This window comes from Lathyrus oleraceus, chromosome 1 (genome assembly GCF_024323335.1).
Source record: "Lathyrus oleraceus cultivar Zhongwan6 chromosome 1, CAAS_Psat_ZW6_1.0, whole genome shotgun sequence".
NCBI classification, from domain to species: Eukaryota; Viridiplantae; Streptophyta; class Magnoliopsida; order Fabales; family Fabaceae; genus Lathyrus; species Lathyrus oleraceus.
The window spans coordinates 27,657,840-27,678,029 of NC_066579.1; the positions used below are offsets into that span (position 1 = coordinate 27,657,840).

General features: G+C 39.0%; 1 protein-coding gene across 1 annotated transcript; it reads right to left on the minus strand.

Annotated features, from left to right (window-relative positions):
* Positions 1-18,419: 18,419 nt before the first annotated feature.
* On the minus strand, positions 18,420-19,753 carry LOC127115376 (F-box/kelch-repeat protein At3g23880-like). The gene has a single exon (XM_051046940.1). It carries the CDS (start codon positions 19,689-19,691, stop codon positions 18,573-18,575), a length of 1,119 nt encoding a protein of 372 aa, XP_050902897.1. The 5' UTR covers positions 19,692-19,753; the 3' UTR covers positions 18,420-18,572.
* Between the last annotated feature and the right edge of the window lie 437 nt (positions 19,754-20,190).

The following is a 20,190-nucleotide window of genomic DNA, read 5'->3' on the forward strand; positions in this document are numbered from 1 at the left end:
CAAGTTGCATATTAGTAGATCCAAAGATAATGTCATCAACATATACTTGTACAAGAAGCGTATCATCTCCATGGCGCTTAATAAAAAGAGTAGTGCCAACCTTTCCCTTTAAGTACCCTTGATTAATCAAAAACTTGCTTAGTCGCTCATACCAAGCCCTAGGTGCTTGTTTGATACCATACTAAGTGCATTTTAATTTGAAAACATGATTGGGATACTCATGATTTTCAAAACCGGGAGGTTGAGAAACATACACCTCTTCATTAATATAACCATTTAGAAATGAACTTTTCACATCCATTTGGAATAACTTGAAGTTCTTAGAGAAAGCAAAGGCAAGAAGAAGGCGTATGGCCTCAAGTCGGGCGACCAGAGAATAAGTCTCCTCATAGTCAATACTCTCCTTTTGGTTATACCCTTGAGCGACTAACTGGGCCTTATTCTGGGTTATCATTCCCTTTTCGTCAAGCTTGTTCCTAAAAACCCATATTGTGCCTATTACTTGATGATGTTTTGAACTAGGTACAAGGTCCCAAATGTTATTCCTTTTAAATTGATTTAGCTCATCTTGCATTGCCATGAGCCAATTCTCATCAAGTAATGCATCGTTAGCATTTTTAGGCTCAATCTGTGACACAAAAGTGAAGTGATAACAAAAGTTACTTATCTTAGAGCATGTTGTCACGCCTCTTGTGATATCTCCAAGAATGTCATCAATAGGATGATCTTTGGATGTTCTTCAAGATAAAGGAAAATTGTCTACTGCAGCTGGACTCTCCTCTTTTTCCTCTTCGTGATCATCATCTTCTACTTTCTCAGTTCATCTGTTTGAGGTTGATCAATCCCTTCATCAGCTTCATTGAGAATGTCATGCAAAGACAAACCTATATCATGAAAATACATACCCTTCCCAACATATTTTGGAAAAGACTCATCAAAAGAAACATGTACGAACTCTTCAACAATAAGTAGCCTTTTGTTACAGACCATATATGCCTTGCTAGATTGTGATTATCCAAGGAAGATACCCTCATCGGCTTTAGCATCGAATTTACCTAGATTGTCCTATTCATTTTTTAAAATAAAACATTTACATCGAAAGACATGAAGGTGAGAAACATTAGGTTTTCTACTTCTAAGTAATTCATAGGGTGTTTTGTTTAGAATAGGATGTACCAATATCCTATTCAAAACATAACACGCCATGCTAATAGCATCGACCCAGAAGTACTTTGGTAAATTATTCATTAAGCATCGTCCTTGCTAACTCCTCTAAAACTCGATTTTTATGCTCCACAACCCCATTTTATTGTGGAGTTCTAGAAGCCGAGAAGTTGTGCTTAATACCATGTTTCTCACAATAATTTTCAAAAATAATATTTTAAAACTCTCCTCAATGATCACTTCGAATGAAAATAATTTTCAAATTCATTTTATTTTAGAATAATCTAGCAAATTGTTTGAAAGCCAGGTAGGTCCCATCTTTACTAGACAAAAACTTAACCCAACAAAATCTAGAATAGTCATCAACTATAACAAAGCCATAATAGTTTTCACCTAAACGTTTGGTCGTAGAAGGACCAAAGAGCTCAATATGAAGAAGTTCGAGAGGTCTAGATGTTGATACAACACTTTTTTATTTAAAAGAGACCTTTGTTTGCTTCACCATTTGACATGATTCACATAGGTGATCTTTTGTGAACTTCATTTTAGGATGACCAATGACTAAATCCTTTGAGGTTACCTTGTTTAGTAAGTCAAAGTTAATATGAGTTAAGTTCTTATGCCACAGCCAAGAGTTTTCACTCGTGTAACAAGGCACTTAGTACCAACCAAGGACACATCATCTAAATTTAGCATATAGGTATTATTGACTCTTAAGCCCTTAAACACACAATCATTCTTCTCATTATGCTCAAATAAACAACAAGTATTAGTGAAAGTTGTCGTAACCTAAAAAAGAAGATGCGAAAAAACAACCGGCGAGAAAGAAACTGACAGAAGAGTCGCCACCGTGCGTTATTTATCCCAAAGGAGGGAAAGGAAACGCTCGAAGTAAACCTGGAAAAAAGGAAAGGAAAAGACAAGGTCTCGCAACCAAATCTCGGGTTCGGGAGCCGATTAGGCGAAGGGAAGGTATTAGCACCCCTACGCATCCATAGTACTCTACGGGATCCACTCTTGTTGTTCTTGTCTAAAGGGTGTGTGCATATCTAATGTACTATTTACTAAAAGAGGGGTCAAAAGAAAATGACTCGCACGGATGTCGCATCCACTGCATACGTATCTCATCTGAATATGAGAATCAGAGTCTTCGTAGCTCGACTACCTATGGGTTAAAGAGGAGTGTGCTCGCTAAGACATCGCGTCTTATACCTACGTATCTCATCTGGAATGAGAATCAGAGCAAGCCGTAGTTCGGCTACCTACAGGTTAAGGGTTGTATTTTTTGGATGAACGACGTTACTACGCAATCTACCAGATGCTCGACCTTTGGAGACTTACTCTCCTGTAGTAGAAGGAGTTAACGTGTTCTTAGGAGAAGAAAAATCAATGAGTTTGTTTGTGTTTTAGGAATGCTCATGCAAAAAAAGGAAGTCCTAGACGAAGGAACAATGCTACCTTAACTGACATGCAAACGGGAGACTATACGAAGCCTAGCAATCCTATGGGGAGACGATCACACCATACAAAACAAATATGCATAAAGTAAAATGCCACCAAGGGGGCTCAAACATACATGGGTAGGGCTTTAGTTAAGAGGGGTCATATCAACCTCGACAAACAAGCCATGGAAAGGTAATCAAATGGGCTCTTAACCACTGACATTGAACGTCAGGGTGAGCAGATCAAAAGGGTAATGAGGATAAGACCTCATAGCTCTTAACCCTGGACAGGGTGAGCTCATGACAAAGAGTGGGGATTCAGAAAGGTGGAACCCTCTCCACTGACTGACTGGACAAAAGATCTTGGGCTTTTGTTCTGAAGCATCGACACGTGGTGCGAGCTTAAAGAACGACACACTGAATAACGGGGGATTGATTACTAATCCCTTTTATCCGTCAATTGCCTCTTCAGGGAGGTCTTTAGCACTGATGCCTCTTCTTGGAGGTCTTTGGGCACAAAAGTAAACAAACAAAAGAAAACATTGCCTCCTATTGAGGTCTTCCAGCTAAGAAAGCGGTAAAATGCGGGAAAGATAAAGGATCAAGAGATCTACCACACGGATAAAGATCTGAAGTAATAACAGTTAAAGTAATAAGAAACCCAGAGATCTCTCAAGCTGGCACCATCAAAGAAAGCAAGTCAATACAGGTAATCGGAATAAACCTCCAAATGGTATCCCACAAATAAAGTGGAATGTCAAGAAAGCTATCCTTTCAGGAGTCATGTGAGCCCTCACAAAAACTCAACAAACAGGTTAGAGAAACAATATGGGGTGCAATCAAAAGTTGCCCCAAATAATAGATTCATATGAATCATGCCATTAAAGTTCACAAAAAAGCTCACAAAAAGCAACCAAGGGTAGGAGGCCTAAACCTCTTGTCAAACAAATGCATTAAAAGGGTATCAAAAATGTCAGGTTGAAAGTATAAAGTAGTGGAAATAGGGCAAACCTGATTGGAGAGATCGAATGAAATTGAATTGCCCGGCTGGGTTTGCAAAGCAATTTGAGGGTTTATATGAGATGGAATTGGCTCTTTGCAGATGAGTTCCTTTCAGTCTCTGGAGGTTGCTCTGAACTCTGTTAGCTCTTCTCTCACTATCTTTTTCCCAGGGTTTTTTTGGGAGATGGAGGTCTAGAATTTATAACCTGATTTTTGTGACTTTGTGGGCTCAAAAGAGAGAGGTCCAAGTCCAAGATTTTTCTGTTATATTTATTTATTTAATTTATTTTATTTCGTTTTTCTTTTCTTTTTTTTATTATTTTTTTTATTTTCAAAACGCGTGGGCTTCGCCTAGCGAGCATGACAGTTCAAGAAATTCCTCTGAGCGTAGGTGATTCTAGTGGCTTTTCTTGGGACTCGCTAGGCGACCCATTCTGCTCGCCTAGCGAGCATGACAGCTCATGAACAAACTTTTGCTCCTTCAAGATTAACGTTTTGACTGATGAATAGACCCCATTTGAACATGTTGGAAGTATCTCAAGCCATTCCCTTGTGTTTACTGATCATCCAGATAGGACCCACAAAGTGTCTTGGATGATATTCAAGCTTCTTGGATCTAATTCCGATTGACATGATGAAATGCAATATGAAATGTTAAATGACCTAAAAATGATGCATGAATGAGGGGGGCAAATTTTAGGGTATTACAGTTTCCCCTTTTCAATCAACTAGATACCCAAAAAGAAGATAGCAGCGGCTTTCGCACTTTCGAGGTATCAAGGGATTGAATACAATAAAAGCCCGAAAATTTGCACTGAAGTGAAGTGAAGTAACAATGCCTGTCAGAATCGGCAAAGAGGTGGTCTTGAAAGAAGAATCTGTCTGATACGGTGAGAGTCAGTCTGAATACCGAAAAAGAATGTTAACCTGGATACCAAAATAAATGGTAACACAGAAATAACCATGGCCTGAATTCCGCTCATCAGTCTGAATACTGGAAATGACTTCGATCTGAACATCAGAAGATATGAGATTATTAATATCGGTCTGAACACCGAGAGGCTGGCCTGAATGCCACAAGTTGCGTTGACCTGAATGTCGAAAACTTCTTCGATCTTAACATCAGAAAACTGGCCTGAATGCCACTTCGATCTGAATATCAGAAAATTGGCCTGAATGCCACTTTGATCTGAATATTGGAAAATTGGCCTGAATGCCACAAGTTGCATCGACCTGAACGTCGGAAACTTCTTCGATCTAAACATCGGAAATCTGGCCTGAACGCCACTTCGGTCTGAATTCCGGAAACTGGCCTGAATGCCACTTCGGTCTAAATACCGGAAACTGGCCTGAATGCCACAAGTTGCATCGACCTGAATGTCAGAAACTTCTTCGATCTGAACATCGGAAAACTGGCCTGAATGCCACTTCAGTCTGAATACCGGAAACTGGCCTGAATGCCACTTCGGTCTGAATACCGGAAACTGGCCTGAATGCCACAAGTTGCATCGACCTGAATGTCGGAAACTTCTTCGATCTGAACATCGGAAAACTGGACTGAATGCCGCAAGTTGCATCGACCTGAATGTCAGAAACTTCTTCGATCTGAAAATTGGCATGAACGCCACTTCGGTCTGAATATCGGAAAAACTTCATGCCTGTCAGCATCGGCAGAAACAGGGAAAGATAATAGAGGCGGCGCATGGGCCAATGACACTTGCTGGGGATAATAAAGGTAAGTCATGAACAATCTTCAGTCTGAGTACTGGAAACAACTTATGGCTTATCACTTGGGATACTGAGAATGTTTTATGCTTACATGCGTATGTTTGGATTTTTCAATGGCGTAATGCTCCATGAAAATGGAAATGCTACGCGATTTGGGAGGATGCAATGCAATATGATTCTACATGCAGGGATGCAAAATGCTGGGTAGAATGCCAAGCCGAGGCAAGGGAATCTGCTGGGGAAATGATCACCATCTTCTGGACCCTGGCAAGATTGTTGGAGATGCACAACGCAAAGAACTCTGTGGTGAAATGACCCGCCACACGGTGTTCTAGCAATGACGAAATACCGAGACTCTGACTGGGGAGAGAACGGCACTGAAAACCTGCTGTTGGGGAAAGCGATAGTGGTTCTAGCAACCATAATCTGCGAGAGAGACGACTTAGCAGGGGAAGCAAACACCGATACGGTACCGAGATTCTGCTTCAAGGAAAGAGACCATGGATCTGGCGTCGAGATCATCGATCTGGCATCGAACCCTGAGGAGAAGCCGCTTCTGCTGGGAAGATACAGTCTGGCACTGTCAACTCCACTGGGGATATACAGTCTGGCACTATCAACTCTACTGGGGAGTGTATATTCTGAAACAACCGCTTGGGGGAGGTACAGCAGTGAGAGCCTGTTGGGGATCGAAGAATCCAATGCTCTGATCAACTCTGCAGGGATAAGATACCAAACTCCGACCGTTGGGGGAAAACATATGTGATCTTCTGCTGGGTACCTTAAGGAAATTCCCCGAGTGTACCTGTTCTGAATAGAAGATCCCAAGCACTTAAAATTTACAGCAATTTTAAATGTTTATTAAGCATGTACCTGTAAAGCTCTTATGTTTCATGATGCAAAGTTTATCAAAAATTCGGACATCATTTTTGCAAACAAAACAGTAAAATGAAAATGAAAACAAAGATATACTGAATAACATGATTTTATTGATGGAATGGCCTCTGAATAGGCATTTACATCAGGAAGAAATCCCTGGAAAGAGGTAATCGCACAAAAGATAAAAACAGAAATTAATCTAATGGCAATGTGAAATGGATTTCTATTGGGTTCCAATTCTGCTATGACTTGCTCGTCTTTAAGATCCTCCAGATGATCAGCTTTCTGAAAAGAGTGATTGGACTGTTTCCTATCCTTCAAAAGTTTCCAGTCATTGACACGAGATGAGATTCAGAACTACTCAGAACGCAGTCATTCGTTTAATCCCTAACTTTTGCCTGGATCGCCCTTTTCGGGTTTTCAATCCACCGGGATACCCATTTTTGCCTAAGTTGCCTTTTCAGGTTTTCAACTTACCGGGTGTACGATCTTTTCATTTTTAATCCCTAATTTTTGCCTGAACCTTTTCATTTTCTTGGTTCGTCGGGATGCCCATTTTTGTCTGGACTATTCTTTTTACTGTCCAACGGGTCTATTTTATGCGAAGTATTTTTTAACGGCGTCTGAGTTCACAGGGGAAGTGAAGTTTTCACCATCCATCGTTGCAAGCATTAAGGCCCCACCATCAAAAACCTTGGTGACAATATACGGTCCATCATAGTTAGGAGTCCACTTGCCCCTGTGATCTGTCTGAGGAGAAAGGATCCTTTTCAACACTAAATCTCCAACTTGGAAGCATCGAGGACGCACTTTCTGATCAAAGGCTTTCTTCATCCGACTCTGATACAACTGCCCATGACAAATGGCTGCCATTCGCTTCTCTTCGATAAGACTCAACTTATTGAACCTTGTCTGAATCCATTCAGCTTCGTCTAACTTGACATCCAACAAGACTCTTAGAGAAGGAATCTCCACTTCAATAGGTAGGACTGCTTCCATACCATACATCAGGGAGTAAGGGGTTTCCCCGGTCGACGTACGTACTGAAGTATGGTACCCATGCAAGGCGAAGGGTAGCATCTCATGCCAATCTCTGTACGTGACAACCATCTTCTGCACAATCTTCTTTATGTTCTTATTTGCTGCCTCAACAGCGTCGTTCATCTTAGGGCGATAAGGGGAAGAATTGTGATGCTGAATGTTGAAGTTCTTGCACAACTCCTTCATCATTTTGTTATTGAGATTAGAACCATTATCAGTAATGATTCTTTCGGGAATCCCATAACGACAAATGATTTCTTTCTTAATGAATCGGGCAACCAAATGTCTGGTGACATTCGCGAATGATGCTGCTTCGACCCACTTGGTGAAATAGTCAATGGCAACAAGGATGAAGCGATGCCCATTGGAGGCGGTCGGCTCAATCTTTCCAATCATATCAATGCCCCACATAGCAAAAGGCCACGGCGAAGACATCACACTCAAAGGATTTGGTGGCACATGTACCTTATCAGCATAAATCTGGCATTTATGACACTTCCCAGCATATTTGAAACAATCAGATTCCATGGTCATCCAGTAATAACCCGCTCTCAACAATTTCTTAGCCATTGCATGTCCGCCGGCATGAGTACCGAAGGAGCCTTCATGAACTTCCTGCATTAACATGTCTACTTCGTGCCTATCCACGCATCTGAGCAAAACCATGTCGAAGTTCATCTTATACAGCACATCGTCTTTGTTCAAGAAGAAACTGCCTGCCAATCTTCTCAAAGTCTTTCTATCATTGTTGGATGCCCCTGCAGGGTACTCTTGATTCTTCAGAAAGCACTTGATGTCGTGATACCAGGGCTTGTCGTCAACTACCAGTTCAGCAGCAAACACATATGCGGCCCTGTCGAGGTGCATCACATCGATCCTGGGAGCGTGGTTCCACCGAATCACGTTGATCATGGAGGATAAAGTGGCAAGAGCATCTGCCATCTGGTTCTCATCACGAGGTATGTGATACAGCTTTACTGTTGTGAAGAAAGTCAATAGTCTTCTCGTGTAATCTCTGTAAGGGACCAAATTGGGCTGGAGGGTGTTCCACTCACCATTCACTTGATTGATCACTAGAGCTGAATCTCCGAAGATGTCCAGAGTCTTGATTCTCAAATCAATGGCTTGCTCAATACCCAAGATACAGGCTTCATACTCAGCTTCATTATTGGTGCACTCAAAAGTCAGACGAGCGGTGAAAGGCATGTGGGCACCTTTTGGAGTAGTAATGACAGCGCCAATTCCACTTCCTCTGGCATTGACAGCCCCATCAAACAACAAAGTCCACTTTTCGTCTGGATCAGGTCCCTCCTCAACAACTGGCTCTTCACAGTCTTTCATCTTGAGGAACATGATGTCTTCATCTGGAAAATCAAACTTCATCGGCTCATAATCATCAACCGGCTGTTGAGCAAGATAGTCTGACAGAATACTCCCCTTGATGGCTTTCTGGGATGTATACTGGATATCGTACTCTGTCAGTACCATTTGCCAACGAGCAACCCTTCCGGTGAGAGCTGGCTTTTCGAATATATACTTGACTGGATCCATCTTGGAGATCAATAAGGTTGTGTGAGTCAGCATGTATTGTCTCAATCGCTTAGCAGCCCATGCAAGTGCACAACATGTCTTTTCAAGCATCGAGTATCTCGACTCGCAATCTGTGAATTTCTTACTCAGGTAGTAGATGGCATGCTCTTTCCTACCTGTCTCGTCGTGTTGACCGAGAACACAACCCATGGAATTGTCTAGTACTGTCAAATACATAATCAACGGTCTCCCTGGGACCGGAGGCACAAGGATAGGAGGATTATGCAAATACTCTTTTATTTTCTCGAAAGCCTTTTGACAATCTTCATTCCACCTGATAGCCTGACCTTTTCTCAGCAATTTGAATATTGGCTCACACGTGGCTGTTAGGTGAGAGATGAACCTTGCAATGTAGTTCAACCTCCCTAAGAAACCACAGACTTGTTTCTCTGTTCTTGGCTCAGGCATTTCCTGTATCGCTTTCACTTTGGCCGGATCCACCTCAATCCCTTTTTCACTAACAATAAAACCCAGTAATTTTCCAGATCTCACCCCAAAAGTACACTTGTTCGGATTAAGCCTCAGCTTGAATTTTCTCAAACGCTCAAACAATTTCTGCAAATTCACCAAATGTTCTTCTTCCCTCTGAGATTTGGAAATCATATCATCAACATAAACCTCGATTTCATGATGAATCATATCATGGAAAAGAGTCACCATCGCTCGTTGATATGTTGTTCTGGCATTTTTCAGACCAAACGGCATCACCTTGTAGCAGAAGATGCCCCATAGGGTTATGAATATTGTCTTCTCCATGTCTTCTGGTGCCATCTTAATTTGATTATAGCCAGAAAAGCCATCCATGAAGGAGAATACCGAGAACTGAGCTGTGTTATCCACCAAAACGTCGATGTGAGGTAATGGGAAATCATCTTTAGGACTAGCTCTGTTCAGATCCCGGTAGTCAACACACATCCGTACCTTTCCATCCTTCTTAGGTACTGGAACGATGTTTGCAACTCATGGCGGATAATTTGTGATTGCTAGAAACCTTGCATCCAACTGTTTTTTCACTTCTTCCTTTATCTTGACGGCCATCTCTGGTCTTGTTCTTCTGAGCTTCTGCTTGACCGGAGGACAATCCTCTTTGAGAGGCAAACGGTGTACCATAATGTCTGTGTCAAGCCCTGGCATGTCCTGATAAGACCAAGCGAAGATGTCAACATACTCTTGCAACAATTCAATCAGCCCTTTCTTCACATTATCTTCCAAAGCAGCCCCTATCTTGATTTGTCTCTTGACGTCCTCGGTGCCGAGATTAATCACTTCAACAGACTCTTGATGCGGTTGAATGACCCTTTCCTCCTGTTTTAATAACCTGGTAAGTTCTTCCGGGAGTTCACAGTCTTCATCACCCTCTTTTCCAGCTTGAAAGATTGGATTTTCAAAGTCGAAGCGAGCCATAGCAGAACCGTTATCAATAGGATCCGGTGACGTGCATCTGCATGAGCGATGGTATGTGCTTATGAGTGTGAACAAGAAGTGAAAACTAAACAAAACATTGCCAAATATTTTTTGATTTTTGAAAACTGCAAAAATAGAAAGACAGTGAACGAAATATTTGAATGCAAAAAGACGTCCTTTATTGATGATAAAAACTGCAAGTATCCACATAGATGAGCCCTACAATGAGTCATTACACCCTGGGCGGAACGTAAGACTTGGATATGCATGAATAAACAAAGAAAATTACTCCTTCAGAAAAGTGACTTGGACACTCTCCTCAAAAGACCAATTGTTGATGACTTCACCTGGGATCCTCGGACGCACCCAGTTATCGATGTTGCAATCGCTATCCCCATCTTCATCGTTGATTCCTTCGGGTACCATATCGGTGAATACCTGAATCAGCTATCCTGCTAGTGAAGCACCAAACAACTGAGAACACTGTGGCGATACCTGTTATGCAAGACATGCGGATGGATATGCAAATGCAATGACATGTTTATCAATTCCAAAAGGTATTCTACCTCCCTTGATTTCGGTCTCTCATCAGATAAAATATCCCTTTTAAAAAGTACCAGGAAACCCCGACTAGAATCAAGAAGAAGATATAAACCTCACAGAAACGGATAAACATGTGTTAAATGATATGAATGCAGAATGATGTGATGCAATGCAGTGATGTGCAAATCAAGGTTGTTGTATCTGCTTGAATATCTGTTGGGTTGCACTATCTGAAGAGAAACCCACTGAAGAATGTAATACGAGTTCAAAACTCTGCTCCAGAAAACCGGGTTGGTTGTATATCACGAGGTACATGATCAGAACTTCAGCATGAATTTGGAACCGGGAACCATAGGACACAGTCATCGACTTAGAACCCATACTTCAGAACCAACGGTCACCAACAAGAACCAAACAAAAGTCACCAACAGGACATGGTCACCAACAGAACAAGTCACCATTAGTACCTGTAAATGATCATTCCCGCCCCACTCACGGGTGTAATCTAGGCCAGGGTAAGGTCAAGAGAAACGCAGGATAAACAATCCTTTCAAGAATATCATCATATGCATACCAGGTGTATGCAACGATAATACCCCATCAGAATCTGAACTGCTTGTGATACCATGTTCCGCTAAGTGGCGCCATACCACCCGCTTCCCATGAATCACTCTTTTCCTAGGTGTCCTAAAGTTTACTCATAGCCTGTGTATTGGGCCTTTTACCTCTTGTGATTCCCACCCAACAGTGAAATAGATACACAGCCAGCACAGTATGGATGAGACAGTAAAGCGCACATAGGATGCAATGCAAGCAGATAAGTATGCAAAGCAATAAATAAATAACACACAATAGACAATAAACAAACAAACGCTAGGAAAGGCCCACTAGGGAAAATGTGTCCCCAGCAGAGTCGCCAGCTGTCGCAACCTGAAAAAAGGAGATGCGAAAAAACAACCGGCGAGAAAGAAATGACAGAAGAGTCGCCACCGTGTGTTATTTATCCCAAAGGAGGGAAAGGAAACGCTCAAAGTAAACCTGGAAAAAAGGAAAGGAAAAGACAAGGTCTCGCAACCAAATCTCGGGTTCGGGAGCCGATTATGCGAAGGGAAGGTATTAGCACCCCTACACATCCGTAGTACTCTACGGGATCTACTCTTGTTGTTCTTGTCTAAAGGGTGTGTGTATATCTAATGTACTATTTACTAAAAGAGGGGTCAAAAGAAAATGACTCGCACGGATGTCGCATCAACTGCATACGTATCTCATCTGAATATGAGAATCAGAGTCTTCGTAGCTCGGCTACCTATGGGTTAAAGAGGAGTGTGCTCGCTAAGACATCGCGTCTTATGCCTACGTATGTCATATGGAATGAGAATCAGAGCAAGCCGTAGTTCGGCTACCTACGGGTTAAGGGTTGTGTTTTTTGGATGAACGACGTTACTACGCAATCTACCGGATGCTCGACCTTTGGAGACTTACTCGCCTGTAGTAGAAGGAGTTAACGTGTTCTTAGGAGAAGAAAAATCAATGAGTTTGTTTGTGTTTTAGGAATGCTCATGCAAAAAAAGGAAGTCCTAGACGAAGGAACAATGCTACCTTAACTGACATGCAAACGGGAGACTATACGAAGCCTAGCAATCCTATGGGGAGACAATCACACCATACAAAACAAATATGCATAAAGTAAAATGCCACCAAGGGGGCTCAAACATACATGGGTAGGGCTTTAGTCAAGAGGGGTCATATTAACCTCGACAAACAAGCCATGGAAAGGTAATCAAATGGGCTCCTAACCACTGACATTGAACGTCAGGGTGAGCAGATCAAAAGGGTAATGAGGATAAGACCTCATAGCTCTTAACCCTGGACAGGGTAAGCTCATGACAAAGAGTGGGGATTCAGAAAGGTGGAACCCTCTCCACTGACTGACCGGACAAAAGATCTTGGGTTTTTGTTCTGAAGCATCGACACGTGGTGCGAGCTTAAATAACGACACACTGAATAACGGGGGATTGATTACTAATCCCTTTTATCCGCCAATTGCCTCTTCAGGGAGGTCTTTAGCACTAATGCCTCTTCTTGGAGGTCTTTGGGCACAAAAGTAAACAAACAAAAGAAAACATTGCCTCCTATTGAGGTCTTCCAGCTAAGAAAGCGGTAAAATGCGGGAAAGATAAAGGATCAAGAGATCTACCACACGGATAAAGATCCGAAGTAATAACAACTAAAGTAATAAGAAACCCAGAGATCTCTCAAGCTGGCACCATCAAAGAAAGCAAGTCAATACAGGTAATCAGAATAAACCTCCAAATGGTATCCCACAAATAAAGTGGAATGCCAAGCAAGCTATCCTTTCAGGAGTCATGTGAGCCGTCACACTCAACAAACAGGTTAGAGAAACAATATGGGGTGCAATCAAGAGTTGCCTCAAATAATAGAGTCACATGAATCATGCCATTAAAGTTCACAAAAAAGCTCACAAAAAGCAACCAAGGGTAGGAGGCCTAAACCTCTTGTCAAACAAATGCATTAAAAGGGTATCAAAAATTTCAGGTTGAAAGTATAAAGTAGTGGAAATAGGGCAAACCTGATTGGAGAGATCGAATGAAATTGAATTGCCCGGTTGGGTTTGCAAAGCAATCTGAGGGTTTATATGAGATGGAATTGGCTCTTTGCAAATGAGTTCCTTTCAGTCTCTGGAGGTTGCTCTGAACTCTGTTAGCTCTTCTCTCACTATCTTTTTCCCAGGGTTTTTTTGGGAGATGGAAGTCTAGAATTTATAACCTGATTTTTGTGACTTTGTGGGCTCAAAAGAGAGAGGTCCAAGTCCAAGATTTTTCTGTTATATTTATTTATTTATTTATTTATTTCGTTTTTTTTTTATTTCGTTTTTTATTTTTTATTTTTTTATTTGTTTTTTATTTTCAAAATGCGTGGGCTTCGCCTAGCGAGCATGACAGTTCAAGAAATTCCTCTGAGCGTAGGTGATTCTGGTGGCTTTTCTTGGGACTCGCTAGGCGACCCATTCTGCTCGCCTAGCGAGCATGACAGCTCATGAACAAACTTTTGCTCCTTCAAGATTAACGTTTTGACTGATGAATAGACCCCATTTGAACATGTTGGAAGTATCTCAAGCCATTCCCTTGTGTTGACTGATCACCCAGATAGAACCCACAAAGTGTCTTGGATGATATTCAAGCTTCTTGGATCTAATTCCGATTGACATGATGAAATGCAATATGAAATGTTAAATGACCTAAAAATGAATGCATGAATGAGGGGGGCAAATTTTGGGGTATTACAAAAGTGACTTTAAAACTCTTGTCACATAGTTGGCTAGTGCTAAGAAGGTTGTGTTTAAGATCATCAACAAGCATTACATCAGAGATAGTAGTAGATGAGGAATTACCTACACTACCTTTTCCAATAATAGCTCCTTTGCTATTATCTCCATAAGTGACGAATCCATTTTTCTTTGGCACAAAATCAATGAAAAGCGATATGTCACCCATCATATGCCTTGCAACAAAGGAAATAGGTAACCAATTTTCATTGGGTCCTTAGAAGTGAGTGAAATCAAGGTTGCATTTAGGCAACCATTGGGAGACTCCTTTAGGAACTAACATCTTCCTAAATTTGCACTTTTCAATGGTATGACCCTTTTTGCAACAATAATGACAAGTATATTATGATTAGCTATGCTTTTACCATTCAAATCCTTTTTAAATTTTTTATGCTTTTTGTATGAATGATTCAAAGATATTTCATACTTAGAAGGATCAATAGCAAATGCACTTTTAGGTTGTAAAGCTGTGTCTAATTTGACTTGAAGAGCATTTATCTCTTATTTCCAATTATAACAAAATTCACAACCAAACCTAGAAGGTCCTTCATACATATTTTCTTCACTTTGAATATCTATCATAAATCTCTTAATAGCTTCTAACTTCCTTTCAGATTCTAATACTTTAGCTTCTAATTGCAAAAATATATTTTCATGCGAAGCTAATTTCTTAAAAGCATTTAATGCTTCTCTATAAAGATTATCAAAAGCTTCTTGTAATTAAGAATAAGATAAATCACCAGTAAGCTCAAGTTTAGAAGGACTTACTTATTTCTTCTTCCTTCTATTAGCCATAATACAAATACAGGTCGATTATACACTTGAAGTGGGGCTTTCATCGCTTGAGGAATCACTTGCCCTCTCACAAGCTACATAAGCTCTTCTAGATTTACTAGGCTTCTTGTGATGCCCTCTTTCTTTGTCTTTTTTAATCATGGAATATTTCGGTCTATAGTGACCAATCTCACCATAATTATAACAAGAGCTTCTAAACTTACCTTTCCTATTCTCACCATTTTTTTGAAGATTTGGACTCCCTTCTAAATTTTGCTAAGTTGCCTTCAGAGTGCTTTACCTTGTTCTTCCATATATAGATTTGGTATCTATTGACAAATAGCCTAACATCATCATCATCGAATATCTTGTCATCCCTTTCTTCATACTCACTAGGCTCATTCTTTGAGGACTTGAAACTAGAAATATTTAAAATAATGAACTTCTTCTCTTCCACATTGTCTTTACCTTTCTCTTTCTTCATCATCTTTTCATATTCTTTTTCATGTTTTTACAAGCAAGTGAGTTCTTGCTCATTTTCTTCCAATTTACCAAATAAAGTAGTAAGATCAAGTGCTTTAAGATCATTCGCCTCTTTGATAGCAATTATCTTGGGTTTCCACTCCCTGTTAAGACATCTTAAAACCTTGTTAGTAGCACCAACATTAGAGATAGGATTTCCTAGAACATTCAATCTATTAATAAGATGTGTGAATCTCTTTTGCATGTCAGCAATGGTTTCACCATGCTTCATATGAAAGAGTTCAAACTCTTGGTTCAAAGTATTGCTCCTAGCTTGTTTGACTTCATTAGTTCCCTCATGGGAAACTTCTAATGCGCCCCACATAGCTTTGGCGGTTTCACAATGAGAGACACGATAATACTCATCAACACCTAATGCAGATATGAGAATATTTTGTGCTTTCCAATCATGAGACCACAACTTCTTATCATTATCATTCCATTGATTTTTTGGTTCTTAAAAACCAATCACTACCAAATGGTAAGTGATTACTACAACAACACAATTTAAAAATTCAAAATTTATTATCCAAACAATGTTAATCAAGAGATTAAAGTAATTAACAATTTGTGAACCGAAAAATAAACGATATATATATATATATATATATATATATATATATATATGTATATATATATATATATATATATATATATATATATATATATTATATATATATATATATATATATATATATATATATATATATATATATATATATAATATATAGAGAGAGAGAGAGAGAGAGAGAGAGAGAGAGAGAGAGAGAGAGAGAATATGCAAGGATTTATTTAGGCAGTTCCCCAATCGACCTCGCTATGGGTACGTTTTCCCTCAATTCGAATTCGAATTGAGATATTAATATAAGAAATCTTACTTTGCAAAAGTATCAATACAAGAGAAGAGAAATCAAATCCCACAAACCCTAGGTTTGTTCTTGACTCTAGCACCTCCGAAAACCTTAATCAAAGCTTGATCAAGTCACCAACAATGCTGCTTCAATTCACCTGGTGTTGCTACTTCCTTGCACGACCTTCTTGTCTCAAGGCTTTCACCCGGCTAAATTAATCCCAAGCGCACACTTGTTGAACCTAAGATTTGTCAATGTGATCCACCATTTCACGCTACTCCCTTGCCGGCACACCTAGTCTCAAGGCTTTCACTAGATCGGATCCGAATTGCACAATCTTGACAAAAATCTTCAAACCCTAAAGATCTTGAAGGAAAACCCAAACCGGCTTTCTTATTTGAATCTCTCAAAGATCGCAACTCAATATTCTCGATACAACAAACATAATTGGATGTTATCAATCCTAATCTAGATGGCACCCAATAAAAAAATGATTATATGTAGTTTGATTCTGTGTATGCATAGATTGAATTGAAGATGATGAGATTCTTTAAAATCCTGAATTCATGTAGGTTGTTACTCACTTTAGAAACCTTACTAGAGAATGATGTATGTATGAAGTATTTATATGCATGAGTGGTTTTGGGCAAAAAAGAATGCAAAGGAGGATAGAAAAATATAAATTTTTGAAGAAAAATAATGGATAAGTCGACATATACAGGTTATGTGTCGACCTGTTTGATGCATAAGTCGACCTGTCCAAGGTCATGTGTCGACCTATGACAGTTATGTGCTCCATATATGTCGACCTGAAGACTCGACACGGGAAACAAATGTCGTCTGCTTTAATACAACAACATACATGTCGACCTATAGACTTCATGTGTCGATCTATAGCCAAGAAATTTTTTCCCTAGGTCGACCTGTAGTTCTATGTATCGACATATAGCCATAAAAAATTTCAATAGGTCGACCTATAGCTCTATGCGTTGACCTGTACTGCTATTTTTCACAAAACATAATTTTTTATGCATGTTTGATACATGTGACCTTTTCCACATTGTTTCCAAATACTTTTATGCTTTCTAGTGATAAGATGCACATAGAGATTCAGAGGATACCGTGCAATATACATTTACGCTAAAATATCCTAGTTTTGACATCATACAAAACACATCTAACGGAAGTTGCACTCACACAAGTGAGAAAAGAGAAGGAAAAACGACATATTTCGTTACTGACAGTTTTTCGGACTTATTTGTGGATCCGCTTGTTAATGAGTCTCTTTGCTCCATTAATGTTTTTGTAGTTATAAATATGTTTTTTTTCTTCTTATTTTAAGATGCAATTTGTATAACGTAGAAATTCTAATGAGAAACAAAAAGTAAAATTCTTTAAAATTATATTTTAGGGATTTGTCGGTCTTTTGGGTTATCGAAGGGATTAGTAAGTAATTTAAACACATTATATTTTTTTTTATTCTTATATTAAAGGCTTGAAAATTTTAAAAACACTTAAGTAAAAAATAAGATTTGTTACTAAAAATTGCTATTTGTTTTAAGTCAATGTAATCTCAAATATGTAAGGACACTACATAAATAATATATATTTTATTAATACCAACTCAAACACTAAAAACACTAAAGTTCCAACTCAATAACTTATAAACTAATATACATTTTATTAATACCTATTGATTTAACTATTATTCATACTCAATCATCCTCCCACGTAAGCTCTACCATATATTTCTTTTTCCTGTGCTTTGATGGTGGGTGGCAGTATATTATAGGGTTGGAGACATCGATTCTTAATGTGTACTAATTAGTTGGTAGAGCTCGTGCTTCTTAACATGAATAAGAACATTGTAATATTGTTGTTGGTGCTATATCAGTTTATTATAGACATCCCAATAGCAGACGCCATAGCAATTTGGTGCTGCAACTAATGGCCGCTACATTAGAATTCCAATAGCAGACGCTATAGCTATTGATAAGTATCATTGTACTATATATCTAAACTTTGATTATTAATAACTAAACTTTGTCCAATGGAATCATTTTGGAAACATCCTTTATCAGTAACAGTATAATAACATTAGCAAAATGCAAACTAAAATGCAAATCCAGTATGTAGTCAGTAGGCTCATTGATGTATACCAGCAAAATACCAAACAAGTTATGACAAAACCATTATGTGTAAAGAGAGTTGCAACAAAATTCATATAAGAGGAACTATAAAGAAATGTAAGCAAAACCTAGAAAACTCTACTCCACAAATGTATGTTTACAATTGCGGCGATACAAGAGTCTCAAGGTGAAGATGTTGTTTCAGCCCAATCGAGGTGGAAATCAAAGGAATATCTATCCTACCACTATTGAAATTATACAGGAAAATTCGGTCAACCGTTTTCAGCAGAACAATACTATTTCCAAAAATGAACAAGGGTTCAACGACACAATATGGCCCTTGGTCTACACCTTTCCATAAATGCTCTGCAGGGATCATCATCAGTCTAGTCCATGACTCAGCAACTCCATATTCTTTCATCAACCACAAAACCAAATGAGTATCAATGTCAAAAGACAGGCAAAGACAATTATGCAAAACACCAAGGTTAGGTTTGGAATCCCTGTAACTATCATATTTTTGATTTTGAGGCAGTAATATTTCGCTGTAAGTCTCCTTCCCAAGATCAAAGGAAAGAATCGTAGTTCGGCTATAATCACCATCTTCTCGAACAACTACCCAATTTAGAGTGCCACTTACAAATTTTCCTTGGAAACTAGTGGTAGGAATAGGAAAAGGGAAATTCTGGACACTTGTCCAAGAATTTTCACCAAAAGTATATAGTATCACATTTTCACTGCAACCACTTCTAACGAGAGAATGAGAATGAACATCTAGTAGCACCTTGTACTTGTCATTAACATGGTCATAGCCAAAGCCATAACTTGTGACGGCCCAATGATAAAATAATGAACCAAGAGATGGAGATTCTTTGGATTTGAATCTGGTTGAAGGGTTCCACAATCTGACATAACCTTGGTCGATATCCAGCAGACACACTAACCCATTGCATGAACCAAGAATACTGAACCTATGTTCCATGCTGAACTCAACAGCTTCAGTAGGTTCTGATGGGTTTTCCAACAACGGCTTTACAGGGAAAGAAGTAACTTTGGCGTCTCCCCGGCCAATGATAAACTGTGGGTTGGTTATGCTTGGATCCATGGTTAACCTCTGAAGGTGTCGCTTTGCAAATTCAGAATCTGAGATTAGGGTTTTCCATAATTTGCACACGCACTTCAATTGCAGGAGAGATCTCACCGGAAGCCTTAAAAGTGTCTCAAGGATTAGATCTTCTGGCAATGATTGGCTGTGAAGTAAGTCGTCGCCGGTCATATTAGGGTTACAGTGTAGTGAATCCAGGTCGGTGATAGCGATAAAGAGTTCACAAAATCGAGAAAATAATATTTGATAATTAGGAGGATCGTAACCATTAAGATTAGGTTTTTTATAACCTAATAAGTAATCCACTATTTCTATTTATTTTTTAATTTACATTTATCTTTATTATAATAATTATTTTAACTATTTTTATTGATATTTTTATTACTTTTACATTTAACATGATTACATTTATTACATTGTATCTCTTCAAGAAAATGGTTTCTTCCCTCACCTTTTCATTTTTCTTTCTTAAATTATAATTATAATATAATGTAAAGATCACTTCACATTAATTATTCATAATTTAAAACTTAAATATAATATTTATAATATATATAGTTATTTCTTAGTTTGGTTGTATTTTAAAACAAATATTAAATAAAATTAATTGGGATATATAATCTACGTATTTACCAAAAAAAAATCTTTAATATATTAGAATTATTTTAGA

Bases quoted from the DNA above. Each gene is read 5' to 3' on its own strand.
- LOC127115376 (XM_051046940.1), bottom strand. From the start codon at position 19,691: ATGACCGGCGACGACTTACTTCACAGCCAATCATTGCCAGAAGATCTA.